The 25,519-nt window shown below is 38.2% G+C and overlaps 4 protein-coding genes and 1 non-coding gene across 6 annotated transcripts; 4 read left to right on the plus strand and 1 right to left on the minus strand.

Annotated features, from left to right (window-relative positions):
• Positions 1–421: 421 nt before the first annotated feature.
• On the plus strand, positions 422–10,958 carry scinla (scinderin like a). Its single transcript, XM_005727235.1, has 17 exons — positions 422–546; positions 1,382–1,574; positions 1,675–1,829; positions 4,180–4,341; positions 4,457–4,606; positions 4,721–4,807; positions 5,880–6,012; positions 6,914–7,002; positions 7,110–7,322; positions 7,400–7,533; positions 8,341–8,431; positions 9,020–9,190; positions 9,287–9,461; positions 9,541–9,656; positions 9,796–9,873; positions 9,968–10,028; positions 10,592–10,958. The coding sequence occupies exons 2-17, from the start codon at positions 1,397–1,399 to the stop codon at positions 10,735–10,737; spliced, it is 2,139 nt and encodes a 712-aa protein (XP_005727292.1). The 5' UTR covers positions 422–546; positions 1,382–1,396; the 3' UTR covers positions 10,738–10,958.
• Positions 6,554–6,625, minus strand: trnac-gca (transfer RNA cysteine (anticodon GCA)). The gene has a single exon. It is a non-coding gene; the product is annotated as a tRNA-Cys (tRNA).
• Positions 10,959–12,286: 1,328 nt separating the features above from the next.
• On the plus strand, positions 12,287–14,826 carry LOC102198498 (retinol dehydrogenase 8). 2 transcript variants are annotated; one of them, XM_005727237.1, is made up of 7 exons: positions 12,415–12,479; positions 12,966–13,169; positions 13,245–13,406; positions 13,505–13,684; positions 13,761–13,854; positions 14,226–14,409; positions 14,494–14,826. In XM_005727237.1, exons 3-7 carry the CDS (start codon positions 13,256–13,258, stop codon positions 14,722–14,724), a joined length of 840 nt encoding a protein of 279 aa, XP_005727294.1. In that variant the 5' UTR covers positions 12,415–12,479; positions 12,966–13,169; positions 13,245–13,255; the 3' UTR covers positions 14,725–14,826. The 2 variants fall into 2 exon arrangements, with proteins under 2 accessions (XP_005727293.1, XP_005727294.1); XM_005727236.1 differs by lacking the exon at positions 12,966–13,169 and having other exon boundaries at positions 12,287–12,479.
• A 1,638-nt stretch (positions 14,827–16,464) lies between these two features.
• dr1 (down-regulator of transcription 1) lies at positions 16,465–19,748 on the plus strand. Its single transcript, XM_005727238.1, has 3 exons — positions 16,465–17,380; positions 17,505–17,668; positions 18,549–19,748. Exons 1-3 carry the CDS (start codon positions 17,161–17,163, stop codon positions 18,693–18,695), a joined length of 531 nt encoding a protein of 176 aa, XP_005727295.1. The 5' UTR covers positions 16,465–17,160; the 3' UTR covers positions 18,696–19,748.
• A 200-nt stretch (positions 19,749–19,948) lies between these two features.
• Positions 19,949–23,926, plus strand: LOC102199240 (protein wntless homolog). The gene is made up of 12 exons (XM_005727239.1): positions 19,949–20,054; positions 20,638–20,901; positions 21,000–21,124; positions 21,216–21,371; positions 21,485–21,621; positions 22,209–22,377; positions 22,464–22,561; positions 22,638–22,705; positions 22,800–22,939; positions 23,067–23,150; positions 23,285–23,450; positions 23,559–23,926. The coding sequence occupies exons 1-12, from the start codon at positions 19,949–19,951 to the stop codon at positions 23,657–23,659; spliced, it is 1,614 nt and encodes a 537-aa protein (XP_005727296.1). The 3' UTR covers positions 23,660–23,926.
• The last annotated feature ends 1,593 nt before the right edge of the window (positions 23,927–25,519 follow it).

Raw genomic sequence — 25,519 nt, forward strand, 5'->3', positions numbered from 1 at the left:
CCCCCCCCCACCAGTAAAATGAGAGACTTTGTTTGAGTTATTTTTGTTGTGTTGTACAACCAGTATTGCTGGTACATGAACATTCAGACACGAATGTTGGAAGAGGTGGAACTTTTTTTTTAGCACTGCCCAAAACAGGGCTGTAATCAGACACTTTACACTTTACAAACTATATAGTATTCAGCATCTAAAGCTGTAAGATACAGAAATAATACATAGATAATAACATAAAAAATGAAATTCGGCAGAATTTGGTAGAAATCCACCGCTCCAATTTAATCGAAATAGGGAAGGGGGAATACGGAACTGAGCTGCATACTGGGCTTTCAAGACGAAAAAAAAAAGCATTCAAAACAACTAAACCAACTCAAGGGCGTTGTTTTCCATCACCCGCTGTTCTGGGATGGGCGAACTGACACGCCTCTCTCAACGCGGATGTTTGTCCAGCCTATATAGCAGAGGACAGCTCAGGAAACCAGGGCGGAGAACTGGAAGAGCAGCAGCGCATCTTCTTAACACCCAACATCTGTCTACGGTCTATATCAGGTAATATAAAGTTTTCTTATGTGCTGCAGAACGAATCCTAATAACTCGCTGGCAGTTAGCCTTTCACACAGCATTTATAAAGCGATGCTTACAATGCTGAAGTATGTTACTCTAGAAAAGCTCTTCCTCATTTTGCATTAAGGAAGTCAAACTAAAAACTATTTTCAGTGTCTGTAACTAGTTACGTTGAGGATAAAGAGAGAATGCGTGAATAAACGTGCTTATCTTCTTACTGGTTAAGCTTTTAATATAAATTTCGTCGATAAACTGTTGTTTATTGCATTTTTCCTTGTGTCCATATTTTACATGGTTGGGTAGAAAACTGCACAAGGTAGTAGTACCGTATTATACAGGCAGAAGATAACCTACAAATGCCTGCTTTTGTGGTTGCTTGTTGGGAGCGGCTCTTCGTTCCCCCACAACATAGTTTGCCACTGAGAGCAGACACACCGTGTAATATGCGTACCGACCGCAGCTTAATTAAGCAGCGCAGGTTAAGTAACAGATACTGCAGAAAAGTTCTTGAAAATTGCATTCTTAATAAACATGGATTCAATGAAAAGTAACTGAAATAGTAATATAAAATGTTGTGATGTGAACTACAGATGGCTTTAAAAGAAAGTGGGGATCAGCAGCTTTCAGTATGAAGACAGATTTTATATCTATTTATATATAAAACTGGGGCTCCAACAATCGATTATTTTCATTGCTGAGTCTCTAAATTGTCAGAGAATGATGTGAAAATTGCTTCTTTTTGCCAACCAAAAGTCATATAATGGTAGCTGTTGGCCTTGTTGTGACCTGAAGATTTTAATGAAGACAAATCACCTTTCAGGTCCTCATCATCACGATGGCACACAAAGAGTTTGAGACTGCAGGGAAGAAGCCTGGCCTGCAGGTGTGGCGGGTGGAGAACATGGATCTGAAACCTGTTCCCCTTGCACTCTATGGAGACTTCTTCACCGGAGATGCTTACATCTTGCTTTACACCACCAAGGCTCCCTCATACAATGTTCATTCATGGATTGGTATTGGATTCTCTGCTGACAACCTAATAGCTAAATTCCCTCCCTGTCAATGTTCTGTTTTATTTTCCACACTGTTTATTTACCATCCTTTTTATCTTAGGCGATGAAGCTTCCCAGGATGAGAGTGGGGCAGCTGCCATTTTCATAACTCAGCTGGATGACCACCTGAAAGGAGCTGCAATCCAGTACAATGAATTTCAAAACCAAGAGTCAACCACCTTCCTGGGCTACTTCAAGTCTGGCATCAAATACAAGGTGAAATTTGCATGCGTACTTATGGTGGTATAAGTCATTTGAATTTGTTTGCCTCAGAAAGGTAAAAGTTGTGAGTCTAAGCTACCAAACCATGACTGTGACTTTGTGACAGTTTATTGCATGTCTGTCAACTCTGTAAATATACTGTTACAGCTTCAGGCAAGGAAACGGCTCTAAAAAGTCATAATTCACCACCCACGCAACTCCAAAATGAGCGACTAGTCTGACTGGGACCTTGCTCTTGTTTGTCATAGGAAAAGGAATGATCATTCTTCCTTGAATTTGTCCTTTAAACAGGGTTTTTTTTCCCCCTGTTAGACATGAGCAGGTCTTTTCAGGACAAGCAGAGGAGTATAGTCACTGTGTGCAGGATTCGAGGCATGTTATAACACCTTCTCTGTTTATCATGTGATACACACTGGCCCAAAAGAATTTTTCCCTTTCACAATTCCTGAAAAAGGAGAGGCAAAACATGGCGACATACAAGAGTCTGAAATCTTTCTTTATATTATGAGAATTTGAGTCTAAAAACATTTAGATAGTCAGGGAGACCTAAAATATTATGTTGAATATTATGGTGTCATGCTGTCTATTCTAAAGAACGCATTCTATAAGCCTCAGGTTTGAGAAGTTTGGTGAACACCTGGGTTTCCTTGAAATGTAATATATGAGCATAAACCATTTAAATAATTAAGGCCCCATCTTTTAATTCTGTATTTACTTCTTTTTTATGTGTTCAGTTTTAACAGGGTCCTTAGACTCACTGATCAATCTCCAGCATTAGAACTGCCTTAGTAATTGCTACGACCTGCTACGACCTGAAAACAGCTGTTTGAGATAATGCTCGATGTTATCATGATTGCTTCATATCATTCGTGCATATTTGTCAGCCACATGTTTATGCAGCTAAACTCCTATCTACCATAGCCAAAGCTGTCACGAGAAGTAATACTGGGTTTAGAACTATTTTTAAGAAATTATTACTTTATTGCATATTGATGATCATCCTGTATAAGTATGATAACTAGAGGACCAGAACTAAATGGATGGTGGAATTCAATAAAGAAGATTCCCTGCATTTTTACACCACTTGTTCATTCAAAGAGGGGAAATCCTGGTTACAAACTAGTTTTCCTGCCTCTTAGCACTGGGTTATGAAACTGTGTTAAGAACTAAAGGACTAGTATATAAAATAAAAACAGAGAGCGAAAAAAGGTCCAACTATTGTGCTACTTAAACTATTGAGATATAAACAAAAACAGTGCTTATTGGAATGAAAATGGCACGGAAACTTGTGTTTTCAATCATCATGACAATTCAAAGCACCTGCATTTGCTTCACTTTTCAGAATCAAAGACTACATACTTTTTTATGTTTAGCATACTGTGTATTTATGTGCTGGACTGTTTCTAGGAACTGACTTCCTAGAAACAAAGCTAGTTGTCTGTCAGGTTTGCCGTACCTGCTCTTGCCTTTTATTTATGTCTTTTTCCAGTCAGCGGTAGGATTTGCTGACATTTTGTGCACAGTGTAAACAAACGAGTAGGCGTGATCTTTAGAGATTATGTTGACTTTAAAGAAGTGAATTCTTGCAACTAGAGCAACTACAGACATAACAGCGGTGTCAGCTTTCTAAAACGTTCATATAAAAAGCACTCCGAAAGCACAGACCTCCTCTATAAGCAGCTCACTGTGCTGTATTTTGTATATCAGTTAAGGGTACCTTGATTACTAAAAGATTATACAGGAGTGGGTAATGGATAAAAGCTATTGATTTGTAAATAAGTGGACATGAATAACTTTAGCTTATTATATTATATTATACTACAGTCTATTTCTAACTAACTAGGCAGGTCATCTTCTTTCTACTGACAGTACTTTCTTTAAAGATATAACATGCTTTTCAGTCAACTTGAAAGAAAGGCAGATCTAAAATTTAAAAGTGAGGACACAGGTCAAAGAAGACATGCTACTTGGATGGAAACTATAATGTGATATTTAGATCCCAGTATACCAGTGTCATTTACTTTTGCCAGTACAAATATAGTAGAATTTTAAGTACTGTTTTAAAGATAAAATACATTTTTATTAAAGTTTGACCTTGAAGAACAGGTCAGAGGTCCAGGAGGGGGAAAAATGTCAGTAAGAAATAGATTTAAAAAGCTGTATTTAGCATTAGTATCACTTTGGCTTCCTATCAATCTATTGGCCTTGCAGGAGAGGTCAGGGGTCAGATGTGACACAATATTTTAAATCTTTATATGGTACTTTATACGGTACGCTGCCAAAAACATAACTTATGCGCTTAGATCACTTACACAGAGCATAACTCAGATTTTTTTTAACACAGAAAGGCGGAGTTGCCTCAGGCTTTAAACATGTGGTAACCAATGATGTAGATGTCAAACGCCTGCTGCACTTGAAAGGTCGTCGACCAGTCAGAGCAACTGAGGAGGATCTGTCCTGGCAAAGCTTTAACAAAGGAGACTCCTTCATCATTGATCTGGGAAAGGTGATCTACAATTTAAAATGTTTTACAGAGATCGTACAGAGTTTAGATGTTGCGTTTTGTCATCTCAACCTTATTTACGTCTTCTTTTCTTTGCATCTTCTCTGTGAATTAATAGAACATTTACTGCTGGTTTGGCAGTGAAGCAAATCACTTTGAGAAGCTCAAAACCACTCAGATGGCCCGAGATATTCGTGATAATGAGCGAAATGGCCGCGGTGAAGTCCATACAATTGATGAAGGTAAAGAGCCAGAAGCTGTGACAAAGGTAAGTTTTAATGACTTCCTCCTTGTTTAGAATCATTGTGACTGTAACAAATAAGTTATTTGTCTCATTTGGTGGCTAGAGAGGATGTTAAGTACAATGTTGTATTCATTATAGGTACTTGGACCCAAGCCTGATCTTGCACCAGGAGGCAGTGATACAGATGTTGAAAAGACAAACAGGAACAAGGCGTCACTTTATCTGGTAAATACACACATACAGAGAAGCCCAAAAAGTCAAGGAGCAGCAGTGAAAAAACTTCTACTTGTATTCATTTTTAGTCTAGTAAAAGGCATTTCTATTGCAAAATTTCATGTTGGCTGAACAGCTTAAATCAGAAGTTCTATTTCTAAAAAAAATGTCCACGAATTTGATTTGCTCCAGTTTTGCAGCCCTCAAGCTCCATGGACGCTATAAATCTTTGTAACACCTGCTTATCCATGTTATCCTGCCATTGTGTTTTAAAGAGCCTCGGGGGTTTCTCAGTCTTCATGTGCCCAAAATACATCCAGTGGAGTTGAGATCAGGTGATTGAGGAAGAAATGCTCTTAAAGATCTCAGCCCATCTTAAATGTTTAGCACAGTATAGGTTAATAAATGATGGTGGGTTTCTTATTACCCCTGATGCTATCCATCCATGCACTGAGATCTCCCCTGCACAGCCTTCTGCTGGCAAGACTTTTGCTGATTGCATTCTCTCTTACCTGTAGTCTGCGCGATTGTGGTTGATGCTACAATTTCCACAGATTCTTCATATTGTCATGGAAAAGCCCATTAAAACTGAAGCCCTCATTCAAGTGCAGAGTTGATGCTGAGTTTGATTTCACTGTGCTGAAAAGAGGTGCAGGGGCTGCAAGGTGATTTCCCTCAACACGCCTCTAATGAATCAATTAAAACGTTTCATCTGTTCTTTGTAATACAGTTTTATCTGAATGCTGCTTCAGTGGAAATCCTACCTGCGTTGTGTATTGCTTTGTACACAAGGCAGTCAAGCATAGTTAATGCCACTATACCATGTGCTTCAGATGAATCTGATCTAGCTAACAATAGAGGAAAAACTTAAATGTTTGATTTTCTTCATTCCTTCCTGTGTGGATTGTGTATAGGCTTCTGTAATTTAACACTATGGGATCATTTCAAGGTTTAGATGAAAATATGAGAGATTATTTAAGACTCTGTCAGACTTTCAACCGTAGTGTATGGTCCCTTGACATGATCCTTGTAAATAAGACATTCAGATGACAAATACAGATGCTCTGATCTCTCTGCTGTCTAGATTTCTGATGCTGCTGGTGCCATGAAGACATCTTTGGTGGCTGATAAAAACCCATTCAAACAAGATATGCTCAACCAGAATGATTGCTACATCTTGGACAATGGATTGAATAATAATATATTTGTCTGGAAAGGTATTAAGCTTTTACATCTGTTTATTTCTACAACTTCTCATCTACTATATTAATCAAGTCTCTGCTCATTTGAGTAAGTTGTTACTAACTCTCTTCAGCGTTAAACTCTTTGTTTAACGCTAGAACCTAGAAGAATTTTAAACCCCAAGTACTGTCAGTGGGTGTCAGTTTGACCCCATCCTGCAACAGCAATATTGGGAAAGAAAATTTTCCCTTTTTTTTGAAGATTAGTTGTCATCAAATAAGAAATATAATTAATATAAATTTTTACATGCAGATCAGTATGGATTGTACAGATAAAATGTGTATTAGAATAAACTAATAAACAAAAAGGTGCAACAAATAATTATAGAATAAGACTGTTATTAGGAAACGCTAAAACTGAATTTGAGCTCACTGTGAAACAGATCAAACAACTCATTGGTGATATTTCATGACTGACCTCATAGCTGTCTACAAAAAACATAAATTTTAAATATATTAATTACTATAAACGGATAACACTTAAAGTTATCATATTGCAATAATGACTTAAATGAACAGGGAGCACCCAGATTTGAACTGGGGACCTGTTGATCTGCAGTCAAACGCTCTACCACTGAGCTATACCCCCTCTGTCATTGAGCAGCTTTCATATGGAAATATGTGGTTCTAGGTATATGTGGTCATAAAGCTTTTTCCTACAGACCCCCAAATTTCCTGTTTGATAAACAAGCCTTTTATAGGAAAAAAAAATCATGAAATATGTAATGATGTGGATTTATTTTAACAGAGTTACACAATTTTTAAAAGAATCATAATGAACCATTTGATGGTTTCTACTGTTAAACACACATGAGTCATTGACTTTGATTTGACCAGTTTAACCTCTCTGATCTCTGTACCAAACTTTAATCTGCAGGACAGAAAGCAAGCAAAGAGGAGCGCAAAGCAGCGAAGGCTGCTGCTGACAAGTTTATCGCAGACAAAAATTACTCCAGTAAAACTCAGGTAATGTTAGCATGTAGTGATCATCTGCTGCCAGAACTTCATCCTTCTGCTGTCTCATTGTGTTTATGACTTAAGGTGTTTTTCGTTGTTTATTATATCATGTGCAGGTCCTGATAGTGCCAGCAGGGAGTGAGCCCACCATGTTTAAGCAGTTCTTCTTCAAATGGTTTGAAGGGAATATCACAGGCCCAGGGCAGACCCACACAGTTGGTCGTATTGCCAAGGTGGAGCAGATTCCCTTCGACCCATCCAATCTCCACAACAACCCCGCCATGGCTGCCCAGTATGGCGTGGTTGATGATGGCTCTGGGAAAGTTCAGGTACAGTAACCAGCTTGACAGTGTTTTATTTATTTTAAAAATTAATAAGTAAATGCAACATTGGTGGATGTCTGCAGATTTGGCGTGTGGAAGGAGGCGATAAGGTAGCAGTGGACAAATCCACCTATGGACAGTTCTTTGGAGGTGACTGTTACTTGGTGCTGTACTCTTACAACAGTGGAAGCAGAGAGAAGCACATCATTTACACCTGGTGCGTAAAACATGCTCAATGTGGCAGAATTGGTCTTTTAAGGGGTACAAGGCAAAGATTCCTGCCTTGGTACTCACTTTCTCTGTTTAGGTGAATGAAAAATGTAAGCATGATATGAACTTGTGACACAACACACACAGAAGTAAAGCCACTGAGTTGTAGAGCATACTGGTCTTTGTAACAAGCTTTTTATTCATGAAGGCTTTGGCCTTGATATAGAGAAATTTTGCTTTATCTTCAACCACTCTTTAATATGATGCAGAATTTGTAGATGAACCAATAAATGAAAGTGATCAAAGCTGGTGGGATTGTTCAGTTGCAGGCATGTTAGGCAGAGTTTATACACATTGACCCATTAATGATTCTAAAATCCTGGGAGGAGACACAATCCCCTTTGAGGTTGCTATGCCGACCCCTTCTGAATCAACCTAAAGCAGTTTTAATGTTTCTAGAATTAAATGAGTGCCAATATTAAAATAATCTGAGAGTGGAATGCAAATGTAACAAATTTCATCACATCCATTCTGTCTGTCTGATATGATGATGCCACAGAATGAAAGCAGTTACCAGTTATAGTACTGCTGAAATCTCATGACATTGTGATAAAAAAAACAAAACAACAACATTAATGATTTCTTAAACTTGTGGTAAAATAATAAAATATAATTGTGGGTAGTCAGTTTATGTATTTAGTGTTTTTTGTAAGCTGTGTGAGGGTGCTGAGAGAATCAAGAGTTTTTGAAACATTACTTTTATGCCTTAATTGTGAATATCATATTTAATTGTGCTTAATTTTGCTTGCTGTAGGCAAGGGCAGAAATGCACTCAGGATGAACTGACTGCTTCGGCCTTCCTCACCGTCAAGCTGGATGATTCCATGAATGGAGTAGCAACACAGGTAAGATTTTTCCAGATTTCAAGTAAGAGTTAAAATGTTAAGAAATAAAAGTACCTGGTAACAGTTAGTGAAAGGAATGATGCAACTCTCAGGTCCATCTTTTATATTATGAACAAGAAGCAATAAAATACACAACACACTTGCAAAATCATTCACATTAACAGACTTTTTTTTCCATTTTCAACCAACAAATCATTAAGTTGACCTTGAAGACTTTGGTGGATTTAAACCAGATTTTAATGGGGTCTTAATAAGACCCCACTCAACACACCTACAAAATGTTATCAGAATTCATTCAAAAATGTTTGAGCTATTGTGTTTACAAACTGACAAGATGACATGCATGCAGACACTACCAAAAACATGACCTCCTTGGCATCTTGCAGCTGTTAGCTTAGTATACAAACTGTACAAACTGGAGAAGAAGAGGTAGGTTGATGTTTTTAACCTTCATACATTGGAACTGCTGTCCCCTGTTTTCAGTCTTTACCCTGAGCTCCTATTAACCAGCTCCCAGCTGTACTTAGAGATAAGTCTGGGATCAGTCTCCTCATCAATTTTAATGGCTGTGTGGCTGTATCTCCGCAGGTTCGGGTCACTCAAGGTAAAGAACCCCCCCATCTTGTGAGCTTGTTTAAGGACAAGCCCATGGTCATCCATCAGGGTGGGACATCCCGCAAGTGTGGCGAGACTAAGCCAAGCAGCACACGGCTCTTTCATATCCGCAAGAGCGGCAACAATACCACACGAGCTGTTGAGGTCAGCCTCATTTTTTACACTGAATGTTAATAAACTGGTTCTTTATAATGAACAGATGCCACCACTCCTCCCTATCTTTCTGTCACACCCACACAGGTGGAGCCCACTGCATCCTCTCTGAACACCAATGATGTGTTTGTGCTGAAGACTCCTGATTGCCTTTTCCTGTGGAAGGGAAAGGGTGCAAGTTCAGATGAGATGGCTGCAGCTAACTATGTTGCCAGCCTCCTTGGAGGAACTGCTACTGGGGTGGAGGAGACACAGGAGCCAGGTAAAGAGCTTTGATTTCCACAAAGTAGTATTTGTGAGATGTCCCCAGTAGAAAACGGTCCTTTTCTCCTTGTTTCCAGCTGTTTTCTGGGCTGCTCTGGGTGGTAAGAAAGAATACCAGACGTCCAAGGCCCTTCAGGGAGTGGTCCGACAACCACGACTGTTTGGATGTTCAAACAAAACTGGCAGGCTAACAGTGAGTATTCAGTGTTCATCAATCAGATTTTTTAAATGTAAGTAGTTATATTTATATAAACAGTTATATTATTTTCTTACCAACTAGTTTAACAATTTTTAAATGGCCACTTTGTAATTGTGTGCTGATCAATTTTCAGGTTGAGGAAGTTCCCGGGGACTTCTCACAGATCGATCTGGCCACTGATGATGTCATGATTCTGGACACATGGGATCAGGTATAAAAGCACTTTTGATGAAAGACTCGAGTTGTAGCTAGTTGATGTTTTCCTCCTTTTGATCCTTGAGCTCTTTGATTACTGTTCCCATCAGATCTTTGTTTGGATTGGAAACGAAGCAAATGAAACGGAGAAACTTGAATCACCTAAGATGGGTAAGAGAAAACTATTAGACATGAGAAGGAATTACAGAAATACAGCAACGGGGTCAATTCAGGGAGAATAAAAACATATATAGAGGGAATCATTTTCCCAGAAAATAAGGCTTGAATTATAGATATTAATTCTGATAGCAAATATATTTTATTTGAGATAACTATTGTAAATTTATGAGTAAGGAAATGACCAAATTTACCTAAAAACAATTTCTTTAGATTAATATTTGAGATTATTAATTTACAAATTTATTTTCTCAAAAATTTGACTATAAGCTCAGAAATTTAAGACTGTTTTTTCTCATATTATGTTGTTTGTAAATTTGTTGATTTACTCTCAGAGAATAAAATATTTTTGCTGGACATTTAAGATTTTAATCTTGCAAATTTATGACTGAATAATTTTAAAGAATATTAAAAAATATTATTTTACATTCATTTCTAAATTTACCACTCTTCCTATAATTTTAGCTCCAAATTGAATGTGGTTATAGTGAATGGCCCTTTAAGCCTACTGTACAGAAGAGACCTCAGTTCACAAATACATCCTGCTTTCCTTTCAGCCAAACAATATGTGGATTCAGACCCCTCTGGCCGCCGTGGTACCCCGATCACCATCCTTAAGCAGGGGGAAGAGATCCCGTCCTTCACCGGATGGTTCCAAGCTTGGGACCCAAAGATGTGGTCCCAAAATCTTTATGCCCAGTAGAATTAAATTGGAATAAACGCATATTTTAAGCATCTCTGAAAAATCTGGATAGTTTTGATGTTTGCCATTTTTTGTTGACCTTGAAGCATAAATTGGCACCTAAGATGGAACTTCTCTGCAGGTGAAGTGCAGATGCAAATATGTGCTTGAAGCTGTGGTGCAGGTTAAAACGTAACCCATCCGATTTCCAACCCATTTTTTCAGAGTAAAAAAAAAAAAAATATATATATATATAGTCAAGCTACTGTTTAAGAAAAGAAAAGTAAATTGGCTTTTACACAAAATAACATTAAAATGTTCATAAATGTTATAGAAGAGAAGTAATGATTAATTACTGATTTTTAAGGCAATATCTACGTAAGTGCATTCAGGCTCTTTTCAGCAGCTGTCAGTGCTGTGTTCCAGTAACATGTGTAACCCAAAGAAAATGTATCATCTTAAAGTTTTTCTAATAAATGAAGGCTGTTTGAGGCTATAGGAGAAAATGACCGGATAACTGAAATTTTCATACAGCAGCTTTAGGTATTCTCATGACAAACCAACAAAATTTGGCTCTTGGAGATATCATTTAATGAATCTGTCATTTAAGGACCTGTGAGGTGTCTGTTTTGGAACCAAAAGGTTTCTGATTTAGCTGTCCTACTCAGTTGTGCTCTCTAGTTTTCAGTCAGAGCCACTTATTCCTGTTTTGTTAAAGCACTACACGTTATTTTTTTGTTTTGTTTTCTTGAGACTATAACCAAACTCACTGACTCAGCTTCACAAACTTTAGATGTGCTGAGATGATTGTAATTGAATGATTAATGAATTTAATGGGATAGACTTGCTTTAGGTGACTCAGCGTGCTATTACAACAGATGAATGGCAGTTGGTGAAAACGGGCCTGTGTGTGTGTCAGCATAGATATAAAAAAAAAACCAATGTTCATGTTAAATATTAATAGCATTTCTCACGAACTTGACTTTAATTTTCAAAACTTATTTTTTATCTCAAAACTTTGAGCAGTAGGGTACATATTTAAAAAACTGAATTTAATAATTCACAGCCCACAGTAAAAAAAAATAAAAATACAATGTTGAGAAAGTTTTATTTGCTACAGCAATGAATGTTTTTTTTCATCTACTTTACATCTACTTTAAAAAAAAACCCAACCCACTACATTGTCTAGGTTAAGTGTGGCCTTACAATTTACTCAAAATTATTTTGAAAACTGTGTTTTAAATAGATTCTTTTAAAAACCACAAATTAACTTCTCCATATTTTTACAAAGAATTTACCTTTTGCTGTCTTTGTTGCAAAACAATTTGTGGGAAATTCCAAATTTAAATAAAACATTTCACCATTGTCTGATTGTATTTTATTTTATTTAAATAAGATGATGCACTTTGCTTATAGGTCTGATATTTTCTTCATATTACAACTGGACTTATCATTAGCCTAAATCCTCACCATGTAACAGCACCATGTGAATGCCACGAATGATACTAATCTTCAGACCATGTGCACACAGCTTTTTGCTGAGTTGTAAACCTCTGATTAAGGAAGGGGCTTTAAAAGCGCCCGCATGTGGTCTGTTGCCCCTCCTCTTTTGTTCCCGTTTTATTCTCTACTGCTGGAGCTGCAAGAAAAGCACTAACCAGGCACGATGAACCAGAAGGTGGTACTCATCACCGGCTGCTCCTCTGGGATTGGCCTCGCATTGGCTGTCCATATTGCAAAAGATGAGAAGAAGAGGTTCATGGGTAACTTTTTAACAGACTTTTTCTAAGATAGCTGGGGTTGTTGACTACATTTCAAAACTCTGTGTCAGGTGTGGAGGGATCAAAGAAAAATATAATGTGTTTAAATTGTGATTGAAAATGCTTCAAATGAGAGAAATTAGAGGAACTATGTGAAAAAAACTAGCACATAATGGTGTAAAAATGTGTTTTCCTTTTGAATTTTTTGGAAGTGTGTAGGATGTTTTAAAATATTACCATCTCACATGTACTTGAACTTTCCTTGAACTTTACATGGCTGCTGTGTCTGGCTCAAGAATTTCTACTATTAACACTTTGCAGACTATTCATTAAAGTTAACTGTGCAAATGTGATACCAGTTTGAAACCATTCACTAGAAGGATATTAACTTGATAAAATTCACATTATTTACATTATCAATATGTGATGGGTTTCTTCTACAAACAAAATATTGACAAGTTCTTTTTTTTTTTTTAACTCTGGTTCCAGAAACAATCCATACAGCTCACCATCAACAGTTTTTATCTTAAACATGTTTTATGGAAGAAATGGTCCTCCTGGTCTGTTGATTACCCTGAGCAACTAGTAACCATGTCGTACTGATGTAACAGGCAACACCTGAAAGTTGAAATCTGAGAAAAATCCACATTTGCTGCTCCTGGTGGAGATAATTTTTGTGATAGTTTCTCAAATGTAATGTAAAATTTTAATTTCAGTTCTAAATTTAATAAAAATACAACAGCTTCAGATGAGTTTTTGTTGTTGTAGTCTATGCCACCATGAGAAATCTGAGTAAGGCTGAGCCTCTGGTTGAGGCAGCAGGTCGGACCCTGGGCCGGACCTTGGAGATCAAGCAGCTGGACGTATGTGACGAGGCTTCCATCAAAGCCTGCGTGGACAGTCTGCCTGAGCGCAGGGTAGACATTCTCAGTAAGCTCCTACCATTTGCTTCGAAACAGTATTAATTTGGCTTTTCGACCGTCTGTGGAAATTTAAATGATATGTATCTGTGTGACCTTATTTCACAGTAAGTAATGCTGGGATGGGTCTGATTGGACCCATTGAGTGTCAGTCTATTGAAGAGATGAAAAGTGTCATGGACACCAACTTCTTTGGACTTGTGCGATTAATGAAGGAAATCCTGCCCGACATGAAGAGAAGGAAAAAAGGTCATATTGTGGTCATTAGCAGCGTCATGGGGATTCAGGGTAAGAGCTGCTTCACCTGCTGATCATGAGAACATTTTTTAAGACAGTTGCTTCACAACTTCTTTCCCTGTTTCAGGGATTTTATTCAACGATATCTACGCAGCATCTAAGTTTGCACTGGAAGGCTTTTGTGAAAGCCTAGCGATACAAGCCCTGAGGTTTGGTCTAAAGTAAGATGCTAGGTCTATAATTTTTTATTCCTGTTCATCTTTTACTAGCATGTTTGTGAGAGAAAAAAAGTGCAACCAAAATGTAACTACCTGAAAACTAGCCCTTGCATCTGGTATATTTGTGAAGTCATATTGAACAACAACACTAACACTTTCTGCACCATTAGGAGGAAAATATTTGAACCACAGCACACTGTGATGTTTAGGCATGCTCTAACACAGTATCAAATGATGACTGAATATTAATGTGGTTTCTAAAGTTTCCTGTATAATGAAAGTAATATTTAATTACCTTTCACAGTTGTGCACTGAATTTCAGTTTCCTATTTCAAGAGATTTTTTGATGTTCTTCTCTTCTGTTTCTTCCTCAGCATCAGCCTGATAGAGCCAGGTCCAGTGATAACCGAGTTTGAGCGTAAGGTTTATGACGAGGGCCTAAAGATTGATCTCAGCAAAGCAGACAAAGTGACTGCTGACATGTTCACAAATGTCTACTTAAAGAACTACAAACAGATCTTTGAAACCCTCGGACAGACTCCTGAGGACGTGGCAGAGGTATCGTTCGGCAAATACTTCACCTTTAACCTTTAATGCACTACAAGAGCAATAAACTATATTATGAATGATCTTTCTTCATAGCACACCCTCAAGATCCTCATCATGGACAATCCCCCTTTCCGGCACCAGACAAACACTCTCTATACCCCTATGACCACACTCAAGTACGCTGACCCAAATGGTGACCTCCCGATTGAAACGTTTTACAAAATGGTGTTTGAACACGACAAGGTCTTCACGGCCAGCCTGAACTTCATCAAGCTTTTGCAGTGGAGAAGCCGAAAGAGTTTTAAGTTAGAGAAGAGCAACTGAATCATGTCATATCTTTGTTATTTTTGTGACATGGGCATATTTGGCTGTTATTGTCTAGCAGTGTTACCTCCCTGAAATAAATAAAGCTATGAAATGCCATGACAATGCAGTCTCTTTTCATACGTGGCAGTAAGCTCTTGCAGGTTTAAACCACACCCTGGTGCATTCAAGTGGCATAACTGTCTTAAGTTGACAAGCCCTTGAGCCTTGTGTAATATGGGAAACAAGCAAAGCTATGCGAACAGCAAGATTAAATCAAAGTAAATCAGGTAGTTCAGAGTTATAACGACTAATTTATGAACTTTTTGTCTTTTTAAAAGCATTGTTTTGTTAATGGGTTCTGTTACAGTGTCAGAAGATTATGTATATCTTACATAATCTTGTGTGTGACTAATAAAGGTTATTTTATCTTATCTTAATCTGCTGGATTACATAACATAATTACTCATGGCTTAATCTGGAATATAGCCGCTGAATTCTGAGCCTCGCGCCACATGGACTTTAATGTGAGAAAACTTTTATTTATTTATTTTTTGTAGGATATTGACAGGCTTTGGTTAGAAAATTGATCATGTTAGAATATAAAAAGAAAATAATAAAATAAAAGCTGGTATTCTCTTGATGGACACTAGATGGCAGTAAACAATTATTAGGAAATTCAAACATCTGTGAAACCAGTCTGGATGCTGCTGAACACTGATAAGTCCAAAAATAAAATAGATAATTATTGCAGAAATAGGGCCATAAATGACTGCGGCTCAAATTTGTTTCAGCAAGATCTGTGCTTGTGCTGAAAAATATACATGAAAAAGCATTAGTAGACACGTTATCAGACGTACCCTTCCGGGGAGGAGATAACAGGGTTAAAAGAGATGCTCTTGATAATTATGTTTACCACACGAGGGTAACATACAGTACTGTACAAAGATACTGGTTCACTACACGAACCAGTGTTGTGTAAACACATAACAGACAGCTTAGCAAAGAACCCATTCTAAGCGATGTCTTTAGGCACTTTGTTACTAGCAGCCTGTCACCAAAGCACATAATTTGTGTTGTTGCACCAACAATATAAATCCCACTGAACTATTAGGCGAAAACCTGGCATATTGCACTGTGTGCTTTTTTTGTTGTTGTTGAGAAAACTGGACAAGTGGAGGACAAAAGAAGAAGTGGAAGGTCTGAAAAACTATGTACAGCAAATGAAAAGTCTCTGGAAATCATGTCCTTAATACAAAAAACCCCAGCAAAGACTATCAGTTGATCCATGAACAGAAGCTTCATTAGAAGAGGTTTCACTGGAATTATGGACACAGGGAGAAATTGCTGAACTGGACTGAAGATCAATGGAAACAGGTATTATGGAATGGTGAATATGAAAAACAAACAAAAAAGTGAAATTCGGGAGATTGGTACAACAAGACCATCTGGAAAGCATCTGATTGGCAACAGCTTCATTTTTTTAAAAGATAATGTAGTAAAAACATACCTGGATATAAAACTCACACAATCAGCTATGGATTGGCCTCATCTTTTATGTTTTGGATGTGAGGTGCATATGGGATTCGGTCCTCTGACTGTATACGAAATATTAGCTACCATCAAAATATATAGATAATGTAAAAAAGTACATATTCAGTTTATTTGTTTTGATCTCGATGTTTTTCCACCATCTGTATTAATTCTCCAAACATATCTTCTAAGGGCAGTAATGGACGACAAATACCACAAGGCCACAGCAATGCGATTCAGACAGGCTTTAAACACCAAAGAAGAAGAAGGGTATCCGGCTCTTTGTTTGACGTTGCATCCGGACTGAATTAAGCTAATGTTGCCCACATTTCAAACGTATAAACGAATCGATACCATGTTTCAGCTTATCTAAAATGTCCAAATCATCTCTCGATGCAGGGTAGAACAACAGGCAGTGTTGTGGCACGTGTGTCCCGTTTCTGTGTCTATGCAGCTAACTGTTTAGCCATGCGGGAGGCACTTCATTGTTAGCCTAGCGGTAGCCATGCTCTCCGCTTTCACTTGTCTTTTGCGTTGCGGCGGCTTTCTGGCGACAGGGACCACAGCTACTAGCTAGCCTGGCTGCTAGCTAGCTAAGCATTTTCCACACAGTATTAACGTTTTGTCTTCTTTTATGGTGTATGTGCTTTAGCGTTTTCTAACGGTTTCTTTTCTACCACGTTCCGCACAAAGGCTCCACTCTGCGAAAATTGTTTCAACTATTAGCTACTAGCTAAGCTAGCCGGCTAACTTGGAGGAACGTCACTCTCCCATATGACATTTAACTCTGCGTTGACGTTGTCTTGACCTGACCGTTATATTTTAATTCTGCCGGCCCGAGAAGGCCTCGTAACAGTTTCCTTCCGTCGAGTATCGGAGTTTCTCTTTCTTTTTTCCCTGGTTTCTGTCCCGTCGACTGCCACGATGGCTTCTTCCTCTGGAAATGACGACGACCTCACCATCCCGAGAGCAGCTATCAACAAAATGATTAAAGAAACTCTCCCCAATGTACGGGTGGCCAACGATGCCAGGGAGCTTGTTGTTAACTGCTGCACAGAGTTCATCCACCTCATATCCTCAGAAGCCAATGATATATGCAACAAGTCGGAGAAGAAAACCATTTCCCCAGAGCATGTCATCAACGGTGAGTCCAGCTTTGTTTTCCCTATACCCTGAAAGGTGTGTGTATGTGTGTGCAGCACCATGTAATGAGCCTTAAACCACAGAGAGTGATTGAAACACTTTCGCCTCTTGCTTTCGCACCGCAGCGCTCGAGAGCCTCGGTTTCGCATCGTACATCACGGAGGTGAAAGACGTCCTGCAGGAGTGTAAAACTGTTGCTCTGAAGAGGAGGAAGGCCAGCTCGAGACTGGAGAACCTGGGCATCCCTGAAGAAGAGCTCCTCAGACAACAACAGGAATTGTTTGCAAAGGTATGATTTTGAGAGAGGAGACACAAGAAACAGTACAAATACCCATTAATCAGCTCAGGGAACTGACTTCCACACCAGGTCATTTAGTCTAACTCTGAGGGGCATTTAAAAATCAGGTTTAAAAACAGCAAAGACATAATAAAATGATAAAAAGCAGCTGTTAGAAAATGTCCAGGTGCTTCCAACAGCCACTGAACTGAGCATAGCTGTTTTTGAAGTTCTGACTAGAGGAAATCATTCTGTGCTGCTTTCAGAGTCCGCGAAAACAGTGGAATTGAAAATGTAAATTTATTGCTGCCACACTGTGTTCTAAAAAATAATTAAACAAACCAGCACAACTATGATTGCTCAGAAATGTTATAATAAACAAAATTATTGGACCAGAACTTCACATTATGTAGAGATCTGAGTCTTTCTGAAGTAGGTCTTTTGTGATTGGTCTTTTGTTTTGGGCTAAGTTCCTTAGGAAATGAGTAAACCTTTAGGGAGAAATGCAACAAAGCCATGTCCGATTTAAATCATCTGTGTGCTGAGTGGCTGTTACATATAACCACTTGAGGCACATTATTTGCACTATACTGTTCAGTAATGCATGACAGATCCATTTAGTTAACTTTCAGCAGTACTTTGCTAATTATTAACTCAATCCCTTTCTAGAAACAAGTATAAGCAAGTATAATTCAGCGATAGTAATATGTTGCAGAAACTTTATTTTCATTTTTTTCAATGTTCAATGCTATAGTGACATATAAAACAAATGTGTCTTAAAATATTCAAGTTCTAATTAGACATCAGATATCACCACCATGAGCTTCTCTAATTGCCTGATATAATCCTCATTCACCTTCGCCTGTCTCATGCCTCTCATGTGTTTGTGAAGGCGCGACAGCAGCAGGCAGAACTCGCTCAGCAGGAATGGTTGCAGATGCAGCAGGCCGCCCAGCAGGCACAGATGGCGGCAGCATCTGCCACTGCTGCCCAACAGGCCGGTTCCTCTCAGGATGAAGACGAAGAGGATGACATATGATCCCAGGATACCGTTCAGCTTGTCCGAATCCCTTCCTGGGACAGTGTTGGCGGGCAAACCTCCCAGTGCTGTTGTTGACAGAGACTTGAGATGTGTTTGACCGCTGGTGCACATCAGCGACACAAGGAAAATGCACATTTGGTATCGACAGTGGAGATGGAGTTGGAGGGGGATGTCAACATGATGATACTAGAACCTGAAATTAGTTTGGTTTGAAAAGCTGTTAATAAAATTTGGATTATCCCCCCCCGCCCCCCCTTTTTTTAAGTTACTTCCGTTTAATTATGTCTTGATGTTATGTTGTGAGTAATTTGTAGATTTCTGGATGTACTGTGGATGCACTGAAGGCACATTTCATTGAAGTTTGGTAATGGTGCAGCAGGTGTTTGCTCTTTCAGGTACTGCACCAACTAGCTTGTTTATGTCAACCATAGTGCTAGATAACAATCAGTGGTGTAGGTGAATCGCTCCTGACGACTCCAGAGCATCTAATTCCTCTTCTCTTGTCTTTGCCATTTTGTCAAAAAGGGTTTTCTTTACCCCTCTGTGGAGTTATTTGTTCGACAGTGGAAGAGTTGAGGGGGAGTGAATATTGAAATTGTACTATTAGATAATGAAAAATACATTTTTGTTTTAGCTTATTCAGAAACATTATGTTGTTTCCTTTCTACCTTGAACTACACACAGTATTGGTTCTTAGCTGCACCTTTGAAAAACTGAATATTTTTGTCTGATAGAACCAAAGATAGACTAACAGCCCAGAGTTCGTGTTTTGTTTTCTTTTTAAGGTGTAGGTGCTACTGTGGTTCTCATTGCTGACTCCAGATCAGTGTGAATAATGTTAAATATTATTAACCTATAACTTTGTAAGACGCTTTGATATCGAGGCCAGATTTGTTATTTCCCTTTTCCTTGGGTGCAGTATCAAACATTTGCATTGTGACTGTGGTCAATCCTCAGTGTAAAGATAAGTAACCTAGTTGTGATACACATTCACTTGCCTATACTACAAAGTTGTATTCTTTAAGCAATAAAGGAATCATGTTTTATAGACCAGTGTTCTCTGATCTTTTTAATGCCTAATGATTCCACCTCCTGTCCCTTCTGCACATGCTCTGCTTGAGCCTAATGTCTGGCGTATCCCATATGAGAGTCAGATGTGTGTGAGCAGGTAGATGAGCTTCAGTGGAGCACTTGGCTTGTCTGGACAACACTTTCTTTTTATATTTTTTTACCCAAAATATTTTTTACAAATGGCAGGAGCGATCATAGAGAAGATGAGCACTAAAAAGTTGGTTTTATTTGTTTTCTTCATTTTATTATTCCAAATATTTTCCATCTTGGTTGGAGCATTGATATGTAAGTAGATGATTTTTTTAAAACATATTTTTACATTTATTTGCAAATAATGTTTTCTAATAATTATTTGGAGTAATTTATCTTATTCAATCTTTGTTATGTGCATTTAGATGTTACTGCACTGCAGATTCTACTCAGCCAGCCAATGAAAGCTGGCGACATTCCTTTAATGTTCTCAATTATTTCCTCACTGTTTTCTATTTTCTATGTATTCTAAAAACTAAACATTTATTTAATTTAAATTCTTGATTGCAAGCAGTTTAGCTTGTTTCTACACCTGGGTGAGCAGTTTTGCATCTTTTATCTTGTAGAGTTTCCATATTTAATTATATTTATAGTTTTTGCATGGAGTTTCTTTGCACCTACTGTATATTTTTTTTATTGTTTGTGTGCTTTTGAGCTACTCAGCTTGATTGTAAATGCAGGATAGCCCTCAATGATTTCAATTTTAGGAAAATGAAGTCTAATTAACATTATTTTTTGTGTTGGAAGCGCTCTGAAAAACAAAATTTCCCAATGCTCTTAATGATTAAGCTTTAGTCCGTCTTTTTTCATAATATATATCTGATTTCCTTTATGATAGCTCCCAGTCCTACCACTGCAATCAGCTACTTGGCCACCAAATGCATCAATTTCCACAGGACACGTGCTTGGCTCATGCCATGGGGCTCAAATCGATGCCAGCAGGTCCACAGTTTTGACGACCCTCTGGCAAAAACACTCGATGCCAACGACATTGTTTTTGCTGTGCATGTACCCCTACCCAACACTGAAATGAGTCCGTGGTTTCAATACATGCTGGCTGTTCTGCAGTTTGACATTGCATTCAAAATGATAAATCAGATTGGTAAGTTGTGTGTCTTGTCTTTGTCAGAAATGTAAATAGCGTAGTTTCCTAGTTACAGTGGGTTTCTAATAAAATGAGCAATTTTCCTGCCTGTGTAGAAGATGATGTGGTCATCACTATCGATGCCCGTCTGGCGTACAGGGACGACATGACGTCTGAGTGGACCACAAAATTTCACTCGGTGGAGCAAAGGCCACTCAGATGCACATTTGCAGTATCCAAGGTAAACCTGCATGACTTCATGTTATACACAGAAATGAGAAATAGTTACACTTTTCTCTGCTTAGTGAGGAAAAACCCAGTGTTTTTTTCAGACGTATGAAAACGAAGGGCGCTTTTATCACTGTGACCCAATACCATTCATGGAGCTGGGAAGTGTAGCCCACAAATATTTTTTAATGAACCTGCGTTTGCCAGTGAATGACACAATGAACGTTGGCATCGGGGAAATAAAGGACATCCATGTAGTGGTGAGTATAATTTCTACATGTTAACTTCTGTTATACGGCATGTTGTGTTTGAATTAATCTCCAAAGGCTAAAAATTTGGCACTCTGACATCTGATGTCCCTCCTCTTCCTCAGGGCATCCACCAGAATGGAGGCTTCACCAAAGTGTGGATCAGCATGAAGACTGTGTTCAGTCCCTGGATATCAGTGGCTACAGTTTGGTACTGGTACAGGATTCGGATCTTGGCGAGACCTCCGGTCCTTTTGGAAAAGTATGTTTTGGCTAGCCTGCATGTGGAAAGAGAGATTAAGAGTGACATTTTAACATTTAAGTATATTTATGAATTTTATGTCAGAATACTGAGTTGAATTTTAATAATTTCTCAAATGATAAAAAACAATGTAATAATAATAATAATAATAATATTACTACTGCTGCTCCTACTACCACTAATAAGAATAAGAATATTTAATTTTGAGCACTTTAGGTTGCGATTGCTGCCTCTGCGGACTGATTTTATTGAGATTTTATTGCAGACTGAAACAAAATCATCTTATTTAAAAGGTAGAGTGAAGTTATACAATACAGCTACTTGTAAGGAGCTCCTGGCTCTTTTATACTCAATGAGAACTTAAAACTGCAAGTAAACCTTCTGGCATACTTTTAAGAGCTTGTTTTTCAGAAGTCCAACATACTTTTGTGTAGCATTTCCAAGCAGAGGAAATGAAAAGTGTTTGAACTAAGTGCATGATTGCCTAGAGCTAGGTCATTTCTCCATTTGCAATAGAGCAGAAGGAGTTATTTGTCTGTTAGAGTGGATGTAAGTGTTTCTTTCACTGATGTATTCGTCCTGCTCAGGGTGATTTTTGCTCTGGGCCTCTCAATGGCCTTCCTGGACATGCCGGTGGAGTGGCTGTCCATGGGCTTTGAGTGGACATGGATGCTGCTGTTTGAAGATGCCCAGCAGTGCGCCTTATACTCTGTACTCTTCTGTTTCTGGATCATCTTCTGTGGTGAACACCTCATGGTTAGCAGGTCTTTCTTTGCTGCTTGCACATTTCTCTGCACCTTCCTGCCAGTTGTTACTTATTCTTTCATTCATTAAATCACCAGGACCAACGTCAGAGGAATCTCCTCTCAGCTTATTGGTGGCAAGTTGGGCTTGTGGTGTTTGGATCTTCTGTTCTTCTCATATTTGACCTGAGTGAAAGGTAAATGTTTTTCATTTTTTGTGTTATTAGTGTGGATTTAATAAAAAAAAGTAAGTTGATTTCTCTCTTACCGAAGGGGGGTTCGTTTGAGCAATCCATTCTACAGTGTGTGGGCGTCAGAATCCAGGAGTAAGGTTGCAGTATCCTTCAAATATCTATTCTTTATTATAAAAAGTAATTCAGCAGTCAGGCTACCATTAACATCCAAGATTTTTTTCTTATCTGAAACCACATATTACCTTCATTATTGTGGCAGGGATTTCTGTTTGCCTTTATTTCTTCTCCCTGTGTCGCATGGTGCACTGCGTGTTCAGAACCATTAGTGGGAAAATGCAACAGCTTCCTACAATGCCAGAGACTCGGAGACTGCGCTATAAGGTTTAACTTTATATCAAAATCACATAAGAAAAAGTAGTGAATTTGACAAAAAGAAAAAGCTTTTCATTCACTAGATTATGCAGAAATTCTACTTACTTTACTGACTGTAGGTGTGCTTTCCCCCCAGGGTATTATTTTCAGGTTTAAATTTTTAATGCTGGCAACACTCACATGTGCTGCTCTCACCATCATCTTCTTCATCTTAAATCAAGTAAGTTTTAGCCTTCTAAGGAGCAGCAGTTTTAATTGCAGTTTGTTCTTCTTTAAAATATGTTTATGATTTGTTATTTGGACATGTTTGGGTTTCTTAAAAATTATTTCAAATATTCTTATTTTTTCAAATAGGTCAGCGAAGGTCATTGGCACTGGGGAGACTACACTCTCCAAGTCCACAGTGCTTTTCTTACAGGAATCTATGGCATGTGGAACCTGTACGTTTTTACCATTATCTTCCTCTATGCCCCCTCACACAAGCACAACGGGAAGAAGTCAGGAGACACTCAACACACAGGTGCGTAACAGTTCTGTTGTTTGGTCAGAATCCAGTTTAGCAAACCGATGGCGAGAGATATTTGCTTTGTAAATATGCTGGAGGTGTTTATCTGAGATTATGTTGCAGATATGACGGACAAGCCCGAGAGCCAAGAGACACAGCTGACCTGTGGAGAGCAGGGGCCGACAGAGGTCTACAGGATCACTGGGAAGGTGGCTGAGGAATAGCTGCTGGGCTCGCTTTAGTTTCAGGACATTTGTGGTGTGTTATCTTTTAATTTGATGTTACTTGCCAGAGTCTTCTACACTATTGAATGTACAAGTGAGCCATTGTACAATACTGTAACCTTTAACAAGTGAACAGACTGGGGAAAACAAAAGCTACAGGAAGCTACAGTATAAGGAAAAGTGAGGAAAGCTTGAATATTCAAAGTTAGATTCACTGGAAGGTCAGACCTTAGAGGCCTCCAAAAGCTGCTTATTTGAAACTTTGTGACCGTGGGAAAAATAATTAAAGCATGCTATAAATTGAAGTTCTTATTGTTATCTAACAGACATCTTCTACGTGGTATGACAGGAAATTTGTTAACTTGTGACTCCCCTAATGTGACTATGTTGTTACAACCTCCTATAATGTAGATTTGTTTCCTTAAACTTGTAATGAAAAGAAAAAGTGGCCAATCTTTTCAATCTTTGTATCTTTGCAAAATGCCAAAATAAATCTAAATCCTTTGTTAAATACTTGGTTGAATACTATATATATATATACAGTATATGGCTCAACGAAGTGCATGGACAGTTAAACATTTCTTCACAATTTTTCAGGTTTTGTGCACATTCAGTCTAAAACACAGATACAAAATACAGCTTTAATTTTTTAAATGTAAATAGTGAAAAAGCATTGTGTGAAAGTATTATATATATGCTTTCTACTAATAAAACAGTGCTCAGATTGCTTATTTCAACTTACTTTGCTACTGAATGTTTCTGGCGTTTATTACTTTATGCAAGAATGAGCTTTCATGACATGCAGCGTAAGGTTGTAACAAACAAATGAATTAAATCATACATCTAGACCAGGGATCTCAAATATGTGGCCAAAGCGCCAGAACAGACCCATATAGCCACCAGATGAAAGGTCTGAAAATTAGTCTGAAGTGTTCATTTTATAGACGTCTAAGATATTTCCCATGGCCTGCCAGAGATAAAACAAAAAAACAAAACAAAAAATTAGGTGTTTTTTCCAGCAAATATTTGATTATATCACTGAAAATTTCCTGCTTGTGTTTCAGTACATCCACTGTCCTGTTTGTTTTTATTTATGGAGCAAAGTCCAGGTAAAGGACTACTAGTACTGTATCTGTAACTTTAGACATTTACTTCCTTGATTGTGGTTAAAACCCGAGGAGTCCAGCTAACAGCTCTCTTTATCTACAATAACAGCATTTCTTTAATGCGAAAAAAAAAAAAAAACCCTGAGGCCTTTTGTTGCAATGGCATGTCATTTTCTTCATCATCTCAGACTGTTCATCTGCAAGATGCTTTATGGAATGTAAATGTTTTCAGAATGTGCTAAAACCTATTCTAGAAGAAATGGGAAGAATTTTGAATTTTAAAAATGTTTATTTGATTTATTCATTTTTAGATTATTATGCAGTTGTTTTACTGGTCAAGTCAGTAGATGAAGCTCTGTGAAGTCCATGAATTAAATTTGACACCACTGAGCTAGATAAGTAAGTAAAATTAGTCGATTTGTTTACCAGTGCTTCAGGTATGTCTTATAGATATCTATCTATCTATCACACACCCAAAGACAGACTCTAGGTCTGATCAACCGTCTCTGTCGTGGGCAAAAAGATGACAGTCAATAAAATTCTAAAAGATAATTTATTGACAAAACAATATCAAGAGATAAAAGATAAAACAGTCCAGTGTCCCATTTATGAATTGTATAAAAAACACACAGTCTCAAGGCCAGAGCCAGCTATGCCACACGGCCAGTTGCACTCCACGTGTTGCCTGTAACAGGGTTAGAAGTTGTCCTTGGAGACCCACCACCCTGCAAGCATATAGCCAGTGGTCACTCCA

This window comes from Pundamilia nyererei, unplaced genomic scaffold (genome assembly GCF_000239375.1).
Source record: "Pundamilia nyererei isolate P.nyererei 1_Seehausen unplaced genomic scaffold, PunNye1.0 scaffold00023, whole genome shotgun sequence".
NCBI classification, from domain to species: Eukaryota; Metazoa; Chordata; class Actinopteri; order Cichliformes; family Cichlidae; genus Pundamilia; species Pundamilia nyererei.

Excerpts from the sequence above, each read along its gene's own strand:
- scinla (XM_005727235.1), top strand. The coding sequence starts at position 1,397 with ATGGCACACAAAGAGTTTGAGACTGCAGGGAAGAAGCCTGGCCTGCAG. Across the intron at positions 1,575-1,674 it reads CAATGTTCATTCATGGATTG|GCGATGAAGCTTCCCAGGAT; the intron begins GTATTGGATTCT and ends TTTTTATCTTAG. Across the intron at positions 7,534-8,340 it reads AAGCACATCATTTACACCTG|GCAAGGGCAGAAATGCACTC; the intron begins GTGCGTAAAACA and ends TGCTTGCTGTAG.
- LOC102198498 (XM_005727236.1), top strand. The coding sequence starts at position 12,383 with ATGAACCAGAAGGTGGTACTCATCACCGGCTGCTCCTCTGGGATTGGC. Across the intron at positions 13,855-14,225 it reads GCCCTGAGGTTTGGTCTAAA|CATCAGCCTGATAGAGCCAG; the intron begins GTAAGATGCTAG and ends TTTCTTCCTCAG. Across the intron at positions 14,410-14,493 it reads CTCCTGAGGACGTGGCAGAG|CACACCCTCAAGATCCTCAT; the intron begins GTATCGTTCGGC and ends CTTTCTTCATAG.
- dr1 (XM_005727238.1), top strand. The coding sequence starts at position 17,161 with ATGGCTTCTTCCTCTGGAAATGACGACGACCTCACCATCCCGAGAGCA. Across the intron at positions 17,381-17,504 it reads CCCAGAGCATGTCATCAACG|CGCTCGAGAGCCTCGGTTTC; the intron begins GTGAGTCCAGCT and ends TTCGCACCGCAG. Across the intron at positions 17,669-18,548 it reads AACAGGAATTGTTTGCAAAG|GCGCGACAGCAGCAGGCAGA; the intron begins GTATGATTTTGA and ends GTGTTTGTGAAG.
- LOC102199240 (XM_005727239.1), top strand. The coding sequence starts at position 19,949 with ATGGCAGGAGCGATCATAGAGAAGATGAGCACTAAAAAGTTGGTTTTA. Across the intron at positions 20,902-20,999 it reads CAAAATGATAAATCAGATTG|AAGATGATGTGGTCATCACT; the intron begins GTAAGTTGTGTG and ends CTGCCTGTGTAG. Across the intron at positions 21,622-22,208 it reads CCTCCGGTCCTTTTGGAAAA|GGTGATTTTTGCTCTGGGCC; the intron begins GTATGTTTTGGC and ends CGTCCTGCTCAG.